This window comes from Centruroides vittatus, unplaced genomic scaffold, assembly GCF_030686945.1.
Source record: "Centruroides vittatus isolate TY-2023 unplaced genomic scaffold, ASM3068694v2 contig_439, whole genome shotgun sequence".
In the NCBI taxonomy this organism is placed as follows: domain Eukaryota; kingdom Metazoa; phylum Arthropoda; class Arachnida; order Scorpiones; family Buthidae; genus Centruroides; species Centruroides vittatus.
In genome coordinates, this window is record NW_027122239.1 from 3,735,293 (window position 1) to 3,748,106 (window position 12,814).

Here is a 12,814-nt window from a genome sequence, read left to right on the forward strand (position 1 = left end):
TCACACCCAGCAAACTCGCCATCCACTTACTGAAGGTGGAATCTCATCTCCTTACTAGAGTTGAGTGCATCACACACAGTCCGGAGGGACAGTACGATGTGTATTTGAAGGTCTACAGAAAGTAATGGTCGGAATCCGATCACTAAGTCTAACTGCAACAACCGTGCCTAGCAATTGCCGTCTATTATTTTCTTTTTTTTTTTTCTTTCTTTTTTTTCCTGTTTTCTCGTAGATGTAATGGGATTCTGGAAGGCGAGACACGTAACAGTCCAAAATGTTCCCCATCGACTGTTTCTTACGATACAAAATTTTTTTCTCCGCTTCTCTTTTCCTCCTTCTTTTAGAAAAATGAAACGTTGCAGTCTCTCCCAGTGGTCCTTTTTTGTGTCCGAAGATTTTAGAATTTATTTTAACTTTGCATTTGCACTTTGCGCTGTTTTGAGAGATTGTCGGAGTCATCGTTACGTTGCATGATTATTCTGCAAAATGGCTCCTTCAGGGATGGAAGGACCGCACGTTCTAGTGTAATACGTGTATTTGGATGTAATGCAATTCAAAATATTTTCTCTTCTTCTTCTTCTTCTTTCTTTTTTTTTTTTTTTTTTTTTGCTTTTCTTATGGGCAAACTGTATAGTTGATCGTATCAAAATAATTTATTCGTAGCGAAATTTTAATAAATTTTACCGTTAACAACAATCTTTAATCAGTTTATGGATAAACTTGCTCGAACAACGTGCAATTCTTTACGCCTTGATGACCAGGAGTGATGCTGTTAGAGTTTACAAAATGATCGTAAGCATTAGCGAATTATCTTAGAAGCTTGATGAAATGCCCCTTAAAATGCCTAATAATTACTTTGCATAAATTACATCGGGGGAATGTCTAAACATCCATTTCTAATATTGTTATGTCTAAATCATGCAACAATTTGTAGTAGGCCTAATTGAGATGAAATTACTGATATTGTTACAAGTTTCTAAACAGTCGAAACATGATAATTAACTCTAAATGCTTTCATAAGAGAACTCTCATGCCAAAACTTTAGCGGAATTTAATTATATTATCGAGAATAGTTACGTCTAATTCAACTACGGATAATATCAAATTTCGATATAATAGGTTTGAGATAGAAAAAAAATCTGGTTTGTAACATAGGCCTAATTAGGAAAATGTTTTAATGTTTGCAACATAACTGAGCCTAGACTGTAGATTATATTGCAAATTGAGCTTCAGGCTTAAACACAGGCCTAATTGGATAAGTGACTTAATGCAACTAGAGTTTGCATTTTTTTAATGATTTTTTTGGAGTTGATGTGTCTTTTTTCGTCAGCATTTTCTTACGAGTAATAATTATTAATAGAATGATTTTATTCTATTAAATCCGAAGAAGATTCTGCTCTATCCGTAAATTACGGATTATTGGAAATAAATAAATTAGAATTTATTAATTTGAAAGAAAATGGAAAGGAAATGAAGCATAAAGCTTAAGTATATCTAAATTTGAATGCGAGTTTAGAACGGGTTATTCGAGTTTATCTGTTAACAGCGAGGAAAGCTAGCATTAAATTTCAAAGTGGATACGTCAATCAAGAGAAAATCAAGCTACAACCAGTTTAAATTTTGAATAAATCTAGTTACAAATCCATTCCAGCGATAGCGAAAGTAATAAATCATTGAGTGAAAACCTAGAACAGAATCATTTCTCAGTTTTGGCAATGATGAAAAACTCAAAAGAAATTCTTTCTTTCATCATTACCAAGGAGAGATCAATATTGCCATCTACTCGAAATTTATTGCATTGTTTTAGAATAAGAGGAGGAAAAAAATCATCTCATACGATCATCACAGTTATCCTCAGAGGTTTCTTCCTACTTTAACAACTTTATTTCGTATAAATCAATTTTAAATATAGGCTCTTTTCGATTGCCGGTAACATAGAGAACGTAAGAGATTATGAATGTATTTTGTAAGTATTTTGAAACATTGAAGAGAGATTTAAAAATGGAAGGCAATAAAGGCAATTCTTGGAAGACTTTTAAGAAGTAGTAAAAATGTTATTCTTTGTTTGTGTACAGAACATCGACTCCTCGAAGGATCAGTAGCGGTTCGTTAGACATGGTAGCGGCTTGCTGTCATCGGTAGTAAAAAGTACCGCTGTCTGTAGCAGCTGCGGCTGGAACAAATGACCTGCCAGTATGTGCAGTCCCATCTGTCTGATCTACCATTAAGGACGGACCAACTGTCCGAGCCGCACTCTGTCATACGCGGCCGCGGGCTAAATGTGTCCCACGGTTTTTCTACGAGAATTATTAGTGTTATCCCCCATTGATGCTGCAATCAAGTCCCCAGGCAAGCCCTTCTTCAATTCTCCCTTCAACTTTTAACCAGTGAGTTCCGGATCTGTCATTCTGTAAACTTAAGTGTGCAGAAAATGGCTAAGCGGAGAGTCCGAGTACAGTACAGTACAGTACAGTACGTTCGTGTATCGTCTCCCAGGAGATGTCATCCCGTGCTCCGTTTAAAATGGTTTAAACCTTCTACACGCGCTACAGAACTCATCTTATACGTCATTCCAGGAGTCGAGAATTGTAACTCACTCAAAGATTTAATTAAAACTGCTCCGACTTTTTGTGTACGTTTCATCAATGGGATTCAGCAGAGTGGAAAATTAGTGGTGGACAATCGAGAGAAATTGTACATGTCGGACGTCCCATTTTTCGCACACACTATAATTATTTCATTAGATAAGCGTCGCGCGCACTTTTATGTTTACGCTGATAAATTCCTAACCTGTCGAAACAACGCGGGTGGTCGAAATTCAAATCCGTTTGGCTCTTTCCTATTGAATCCTACATTGTCTTTTTTACTTTTAACGTATTCTCCGGAAGTAAAATTGCTTCTTAATCTTCATACACGCACGACGACTTTCTGTTATGGTAACCTTTTTTTCCATTCCATTCGGGTACTTCGTGATGACTTCTCATCGCTTACGACAGCCACAATGAATATAAAAATATCAAAGAGGTTGTGATATTCCTTCTCTCACCTTGCTTTCTAAGATATTCACAATCTGTCAACAACTTTTTGATTATAAAATGTTTCTAAACCGAAATAAAATGAATATTTTGGCATCGAGCCACAACGCTCCAGTCAGGTTAGACTGGTTTTCTTAGCGGTGAAGATAATGTCCGTGTTGACACATTCGTCTATAGGCCTGCGCGACTCGGCTAGGATTTTAATGCCTTTTAATACGCTTAATTAAATCGGTAATATTTTAATATACGATGATAGCGTGGCTCAACCCTTCTAGAATATTTGCTACATACAAAAGGCATTTCTGACTCGCATTCTTCCATAAATTATCATATTTTACTCTAACAATCAAGTTAGGAAGAAGTTAACGTTGCGTGATTTTCTGATAAAGAAAATTTAAAAAAAAAAATTAAAAAAATAACAATGAAAGAATTTATCTTTAAACGACCTAAGGTTAGGGTAGGGAAGAGATTTATGCACGCCTGTACGCCTACTTGAACTTAAACATTATTATACAAGTTTGAAGCAAAAGTTGTATAGAAATAGCCAACTAATAGCTAAGAATGGGGAAAGATATTTTAAGGGTTAATGAGAAAAGGCTTTCAGTCCTTATCTTGCCAGCCTAAAGGATGACTTAATACAGTCAAGATGAGTTGGCAGGCTATAAAGATTATACACAGACAGCCGACAAAGTAAAAACTGACCGGACAACCACGTCTGCTATGCAAGTATCATATGAATTGTACGATATAGAGACTTTTACCTCCTCCTTAGAAGAGTATTGAAAACCGGAGCTTGTACCTAATACCCTACGATTAATTGAAGCTTAGGTGAATGACCTGTTATTCGGAGAGGTTGGGTGCTGGGAGGAGTCTTGAAGGAGGGAAATTGCTGAATTTCCTGGGTTGGCGATTTGTAATTATATCCGATGCTGTCTATTAATCGATTGACAAATTATAACACCATTGGAATTTACAATTTTCTTCGAAATTCTTCAAAAAAAAAAACCTTTACGCACCAATCTCTTATACATATATTAAATTGATAAGATAGAGACAGATTTAACAATGGATAATTTATCTAATTAAACTCGAGGAGCTTATGAATACAATAAACTTAATACAATAGAACTGTCAACGGTTTGGTAGATTAATCTTATTTTATTAATCACGATTCTTTATTAATCCAAAATAAATGAATGTCTTTCATTTTAATGATTGCCATCGAAGCTGAAGAATATGTATTTTTTCTTGTCTTATTTGTTTGAGAACAAGTTAAAAAAAACAGTGTTATTGCACTAATGAACGTAAAAAATTGAAGAAAAAATTAATTTTGTATGGTGTTTTGTTAGAAAAACATTTGTTGAGGTTAAGGATCTGGAATATCCTAATAAATTTTTGGTTAAAGTCGACTCGAAAGTTAATAAAGTAGCTTTTACCATTGATTTCGAAGGTAAACAAGCGTTAAATTTGGAAAATTATGAAAGAAAATGTCGAAATTAAGCTTCAAAAATTCTATTTTCTAATCGTAAATTTTTAAAAATTTTAATAATAATTAAATTAAATTAATAAAAAATATTAAAAAATTTATTAAAAATTCACAACATTTTAAAGAAAATTTTCAATGTAGAAATTACGAAAATTTATGGACAGATTTGAAAATAAAGGGCCTAGCGTTACGAATCTATTGATCAGGGCCCCAAAACAGAAAGGGCCTATTATATGTTATAGCTTAGGCCCACAACAAGTCTAAGTCCAGCCCAGATAATATTAAAGATTGCGTATACAGAAAACCTCCCATATAATACAGAAAATTTAGAAAAAATAAAAAATAATAATATATAATTTAAAAATGGAATTTGAATCACAAAAATTCGAAAACAGCAATTTTGAATGGCGAATTTTTTTTTAAAAAAATAAGATAAAACTTAGAATTTCCAGCTCTTAAAACATGGGAAACAATAAATGTAGGAGATTTGAGAATTTCGTTTCTCAAATCTAAAACTTGGGAAACAATAAACATACGAATGCAGCGACTAGAAAATTGAATTTAGATAGTCGTGAAAGTTGGAAGGAGATTTACAGAATTCTTTTCGAATCTCGAGACTTTAACGTGATATTTGGAGGGAGGAGGAGGAACTTCAAAGTCTGCCAGTTTTTTTCCCCCTTTATATAAATATTGACAGGGAAAAATTATGGGAGAAAACGAATAAGGAGATAAAGAAAATGGTGACAAAGTGTTTTTTTCTATTCACGTGTCACCATGACGATGGGTCACGTGTGTCCCATCGTCACGATAGGACCCAACGATTATTACGAAATTCGATTTAGAGAGACAAAAATGAGTCAGCTGAGAATCTAAACATTTCTTTTTATTTATTTATTATTATTATTAGTCCGTATGTTTGTCCGCGATTATTGAATTTCTTTCAATGTAAATTGCGTTGATGAATAGATTATTATTATTCTTTGAATTTTTTTTTGTATATGTATCAGGCACAAAAGGCATTAGATTAGAATGATACTAAAATTTTGCACACTATCCCTTATAACATGCAATTTAGTGTTTTCAGTAGCTAGATTAATAATTCTAAGTAAACTACCTGTGCAAACGTTAATAATTCTGTTTTTTGTGAATAGATTTGTGTAATTTTTATTTAAAAAATTGTGTATTTAAGTAACGTTCCTTGTGTTTGAAATGTAAGGCCAACTTAGACTCAAACCCCCCTTACAGTAGTGCGGTTACAACCGGACAGATGGCGACACTATACGCGAAATTAATAAAATTAATTACGATTTATTAATAAATAATCGATGATTAATCGAATATTAATTAAGTAATGGATAACTGTCAAAACATACCAGTATATTTTATAGAAAATTACATTTTATTCCGATAATATCTTCGAATATTTGTAATTTTTATCATGATTAATTAAATGTTTGCTTAATTTCATACAGCCTATATAAATTACATTGACTTGTAACAATTTAAAATTAAAGTAGATGTATTGTTTATAATGTTAAATATAATAAAGCGTATAGTTGTTTGTTCATAGATTAAAAATAAATGATGGAATATGGAGGTTTACGAAGGGAAGCGTATGAGCGAGCATTGAAAAGAAAAGAAAAAAAAAAAAAAAAGAGAAAAATAAATAAAATTTACGTTTATTTACTTATAGAAATGATAAAATAATAGAATTTGGGTAAATTTGTGGATAAAAACGAATGTAAAAGTTGTTAAAATTAGCTTAAAGAGCGGCCGAATTAGAGACGGATCTTTCTCATTTAGAAACTTACCTCCCTGATTTGGTGATGATCATTTCGGTGCCCAATTCGTGAAATTTGTCCCAAAGTTCTTTATTTTCTAGATGACATTCGACTTTGGTGAGCTCCTCGCAGTTACACTGCGGTTTAAGTGCAGCGGCGTAAGGGTTGTTGGTCTGGTTCTTGCCGGATGAGGATGAAGGGGCAGGAGATAGATCGTTGTCTTCAACCGTGGTGCTGTCTGCCGCTTCGTCCGTGATAGGAGGAGAATTAGACCTCATACTCGCAGATGATGCGTTCTGGTGGGGAGAAATGGCTGGAGATACCGGAGGATCGGAGTCTGTGGGTGATGAAGGTGAAGTGTGCCTGTAGAACGGTGTCGTTATTGCGTTAGTGGAATCTGTGTCTGTTAATATTGATATATTTTCTAGAGGTTGCTCCATTGATTTTTCTGCGGAAGAATAATCAGATTTTAAACGTATATTCTACACAGATTACGATCCTTATCTCTAGAACTAAATTACAATTTGCTAAGGTGGATATATTAAACGCGGCCGCTATATGTATTTATTTTCTAAAATAACCAACCGGGCGGATCTTTCCCTTGAAAGAAACACGTTTACATAAGAAAATACCACACAGGAAGGTGATCACCCATGTTGCCGGCTTTGCTATGTATGTATGTGCGTATGTGTGTGTAAGTGTGTGTGTGGATAATTTCGTAAATTGGCTTTAATCCTTTTGTGGTGGTTTGGATACCGACAAACGACCCGGATGTTAGGGAATTAACCCCCACGACCTGGTCGGAGTTCGTTAATTGTATAGGATATAAGGAGTAATTCTCTTCCTACACCTAAGGTAAAGGGCTAAGAAGATAAATTGCTGCAGACCATGAATTTTGTAACGTTTAATTCCGTTTTGTTTATTCATTTTATAGTCATTTCTACTTAGCGTTAAGAAGGCAATCATTTAAGGCATGAAGGCCTATAATTCTATACATTGCAGTTTGAGAGCTAATTGAAAGTTACAATTCATATGATAGGTTACACTAAAGTAGCTCTATAACTACTGCAGTTATAAGCAATGCATCTCTGTATTTACTATAGAAATTTTATACAATATCCAACTATGCCTATCAATCTAACAAACATAATATTGAATGATATTATAGAGTAATTTCTACAAAATTGATGAGTTAAATGTGATTTAATCTATGCACATATCAGTTATCTACACGTAAATATAGCTTAAAGCCTTATTATTAATCACATTTATACATTAAATCCCTATTATTTGCTTTAAAACCTTAAAGTTCTGTAGCCTAATTGACCAAAGATACGAATTAACAATAAATACAACCGTATAATTCTGAAAAATAAGGTAAAATTGGGCAAGCTAAATGCAATTAGTTTGTTTCTGCATTGTATCTTATTAAGCAAATTACAATAATTAATAATCATCTGCTTATTATAATATTATTAAGTTGATTATTATAAATTAAAAATGTTCGGTTTGCAACCTTTATCCCGAAGTCACACCTTCTGTTTCGTCTAGTAAATTAAATAATTTTCACGGGAAAGTATTCGATTATTGAGAATCTACACGCGAAACGTATGATATTTTAAATTCTATTGTAGAAAATAGGCTCCAACTGAATCATTTTAAATAATTGCCGGGTATTGAAATGCACGTTCGTCATCTCACTCGTCCATCCGATCCTACTTATGGCCAATTTAAAAAGTAAAGTCTTACTACCTTAAAACAACGAGAAATGATTATGAGTGTATTTGCAACTGAATAAGTGCATACAGTAGTAAAAATATAGGATTAAAGTATCATTATAGTAATTACTTAGACCTGCTCCATGATCCTACTCGTTTTCACGACACGGATAAATGCTCGCTTGCCTTCATATTCGTTTACATTTTCGAACTTCTACGTAAACATTGCGACTATTTAAACATTCCATAATCATTAAATTCCCTCAAATTGTTGTTATTTAATAATATAAAATTATTTTTAAAAAAATTAGAAAGTGGTTATACCATCCTTTCTTATGCCTTCTGCTCTATATTAAAGTACTGAGAATTTCCTGCATTAATTAATGATATAATTAAATTAAATGTAATGTATATATAGTCTGTAAATAGGATACATTAGATGCGGTTGTATATTGTCTCAAGATACAAACTCAATTTTCTCTAATTATAAATGGTTCTACTCTTCTACGACTAAATATTAGGTGTACGACCATTTCCATATCCTATACATTAACTACTAAATAATTCATTAGCGTAAGCTATATTCAGGTGAACCTAAATGTAGATCATCTGTAGACCTACATAAAATTATTTATTTAGAAATAAATGTTAATTATTCGCACGTAAAAACATATCCAGTATTAATCACAACTGCATACATAGGCTTAATGACAACTACAATCAGTGTTGTAACACTAGTTTCAATATAGGTTTAATTAAAATTTATGTTAATTCTACACTGTATAGGGCTACGGGGATACAAGGCATTGCACTGCAGGGCCTAAAAGGCATTGTATAGGGTCTAAAAGCTTCTACAATATATAGCATAATGCAACCGATATAAGATACATTAGCATACAATAAACACTGCATAATGTAGCATTACATTATCCTAAATAATATCAACATTGTAGGCCAATTGAGCGCAAGCTTTACGTATAGCGCCAAATTAGTACATAATATAGTCAATTTACACTATTGTATACTAATTTAATGCTCCATAGTCTATGTTAACTATTGATAAATACTTCACTATTCTATACTTGCCTAAAGATAAGTAGCGGATGTTAAAGAACCTTTATTATATTAATTAATGGTGTAGGCCTAAATACGGTCTCGCATTATCTAAACTTATATGTTATGCTAAATATGCAGTAAAGTGTAAGATATACGGCATATAAATATATAGGATTATAGACTTAGTTTACGTTTAATTATATAGTTTGCTCGGTCGACTGATTCAGGTAAATTTTAAAATATTCCTTTCGAATTAGTTGATAATTACAAGCAAAACATACAATCATTAGGCCTTAGATTTTTAGGACTAATTTGCGCTTAATAAACATTATAAAATTAATTATTTTTAAGCAGATTTATTTAAAAATATCTTAGAATAATAAGAAGAGTCGACGAAGGCGAAAAATCTCCGTTGGCAGTAACGTTAGAAACGTCATTTCCGGAACGAAGTAATAGCGAAAGTAAAATAAACTTTAAAAATCTATCATGAATTAGATTAAGTGGTTGGCTTTTTCTTTTATTTATACAATTTAAGTAAAACCATAAACGGATTTTTATTACCCAAACCGACCTTTTGATCTACAGAAACTGTTAACGTCTTTCAGGACGTAAATCTTTCACGATTCGATGGAACAAACTATTCTTGAGCTATTTGGATCATAAATAGCCATTGCTACTTACACTACACACGACCGACATTCAATCTATAAACAGGATAACAACACTTTCTGGCTATTCTAGCTGCTGTTACCTATATATGCTTTATATATATATCAAATCTCTCTCTACAGATTTTCGGATTTAAGCTTATATGGAGAGGAGGAATTGCTGTCACTCCGCCTTCTGTTATTCTAGTGGTTGATATCACATTGACAACTGACACACTCACATATGATAAATGTGTTCAGCATTTAGTCGGGATAAAAATGGTAGATGACTCTCTTTTCGTCTCTGGGATGCTTTTCAAAGCTGACATCTGCCAATAGGCCCACTCTTAAAAAGATAAGGGGGCAGAAATCTTTCATTGGTTATCGGTTTTGTGACATAGGTAAGCTTCCTTCTATCTTTTAAATAGTAAAATAGTTAAAAATTTAAAACTAGTTTATTAAGAAATTTCTCGTTGAATGCATTAAAAAAACTTAACCGAAATTTGGAGGAATTCGCTCATTTTTCGTTAATTTAACAGTAACACTTCATAATTGCGTACAGTTTCGATGATAATAAGCTTTCTAATTATTATCTTTCGGTAGCAGATCGTTTAATTGGAAGAAAAGGCAAAGCGTTGAAACCAGAAAAATTAATTAAGCATGTTTTTCTCCGATGTGATTAGTTTATCTTCTCTTCTCCTTAACGATTTCGATGTTTGCGCGAATACGGTTATGGCATTTCGCAGATATACGTTACATAAAAATATATTTGCCGAAATTACAAAATTTGCATCTACAATAATTCCTATTAAAAAAACATTTCTTCTCTTTTTAATATATGTGCATATTTATAAATCGATTGCCATCGTCTATAGGCGAGATACTAAATTCTTCGATGATGAAGTGGAGAATTCGGGAGCATTTTAAAGGTAAAATTCGTTAAGTTTTAAACCCGAAATTAATTTAATTCGAAATTTCACTTTATAAATAAAGATTTAAAACGATTAAAATTTATTTTTTTCCACTTTTCTCCAGCGAATTTTTACACACAAATGATTAAACTTACGAATTTAAACTACATTAAATAATTTTTAGGCCATGAAGTTTATGGGTAATTAATAATTATAATTTAGTAATTTTTACACAAAAATAAGGTCAGAATATATATATATATATGCCTATATATATTAATATTTAAACTCTAAAACGATTAAGAAGAGATTCAAAAATTTAGAATTTTCATTGTAAGCTTCATGACTTAACACAACTCGGTTGCTTAATTTAACGATTTAGGATCATTTAGAGCCTTTATATAGGAAAAATTTACTACTTTGAAGCTTAGAGTGGAAGAAAAATTTAGAAATTCGTTTATTTACCTTGAGAAAAGGCTAATATTTATAATAAAAATGAGCGAAAATGCTTAATGTCTTATGGAATAAGTCTGTGAATCTATAAAGCATAACAACCAATAAACAATTCACTAAGATTTACTAATTTATTTGCTAATTTAAAGAGAAAAAAATATTAGTTTTAAATGTAAATTTTAGTGACGTAAAGCCGAGTTATATAAAAGATGAATGCAGTTATGTACTTTAACTGTAATGTGAGCTTTAGATTTAGGATTTATAGGTCTAGTGATAGATTTAGCATTATTAACTTGATTTATCTTTCCAGCACCGCAAACAGCCGGACATATTAGGCCTGTACTAATTCTATAATAGGTTTAAGTGGATTTAATTTATTTAGAAAACATTAAGCATAATCGAGCTAAATTAGACTTGACACTGATACTAACTATTATTGTCCAGATCTAATTACTCCTCAAAGAGGATAATTTCCTAATAGAGAGAGCGCTAAGTAATACTAATTTATGAGGATTATAAAATTTCCCCGCTCTCTATGGTTATTAGGCCTATAGGCTATTGATCAGAGACATTTTAGACTGTTTTAGCTAGCGTGCTTGTAAATTATGGCAGATATGTGCCTAATTTTCTGATATAATGGTCGACGAATACATTTACAAAAGGTAGATAGGTAAGTTAACAAGCTTATCAACTAAACTATTTGGCCTAATTTTGTTTGTAACAACGCTTTTAACGGAAAATTTGGCTAATTTTGAAGTGATTCTTAATGAAGATTGCTGCATTCCCAGCTTCCTCCGCTATCTGACAGAGATAATAAAGTGTAACTTTCGAAGTTTACCGAGTTTAGGCCCATAATTGAGACCAAATAGGCAGGTTTTTTCGACTTTATTGGCTTTGGGCACGCGTTCGAGATAAAAGAAATTCAGTCCATCCACAGCTCGGTATTAAAGTCTAATTTGAGGGGGGAATCTAAATGTAGAATGAGATTTAGATGTCTTCTTTAATGAGTATCTACTTTTAGATTTAAGTCTCCTGTATAATTTGGCTTGAGTTTTGCAAACCCAAGCGAATTAGACGCAAATATAATTGGGTTCATAAATTATGGTAGCGGAGATATTTGACAAAATCTAAGAATTGTAGGGGAGAAGTTTTGCTAGGAATTCACTGGGGTCCGTCAGAGAAAGTGCTGAAGGGAACCCTAACCCGTGTCTAATCTTGTCGGGGGTGAGAATTATATCCAAAAAGCCGGATGGAAAGACCCCCTAATTGTCATTTCGCACATGACATGTAATTCGCCGGAACTGACATGTAAGCAATATGCACATATAAAGACAGTTGAGGCCTAGAAAGTTTAAGGGATGATAATGAAGATTTTTGAGGATGTAAACGTTTCCTTTTCTTCATCTAAATTGCTTTCTGGCCTATAGGCCCCGTTTCGTTCATCATTTATTCGCAGACAATCGTCAGTTTGGGTAGATTATACGCGGTGTTTAATATACGATGCAAATTGATTGTCCTCGTGGGAGAGACCTTTTATTGGCTAGTCATTTAATTCATCCAGGTTAACATGAACTTCACGTAATTAAAATTTTCCCCCAAGTTGAGGTGGAGTCGGGATGGTGCCTTGCGAATAATCAGCATGTACGTAGGCGGTCACGTAATTACCCTATTTATTCACAGCATTCTGTAGAATGGCATCAAAGGCGGCGCCAATAGCCAGGCCCTAC

General features: G+C 32.9%; 1 protein-coding gene across 2 annotated transcripts in view; it reads right to left on the reverse strand.

The window, feature by feature from the left end:
- LOC136977061 (T-box transcription factor TBX20-like) overlaps positions 1 to 12,814 on the reverse strand; it is a 35,810-nt gene that overhangs the window by 11,280 nt on the left and 11,716 nt on the right. For both annotated transcript variants that reach the window (XM_067272499.1, XM_067272498.1), the window contains exon 3: positions 6,333 to 6,750. In XM_067272499.1, coding sequence (XP_067128600.1) covers positions 6,333 to 6,750 — 418 coding nt within the window. The remainder of the gene's footprint in view (positions 1 to 6,332; positions 6,751 to 12,814) is intronic.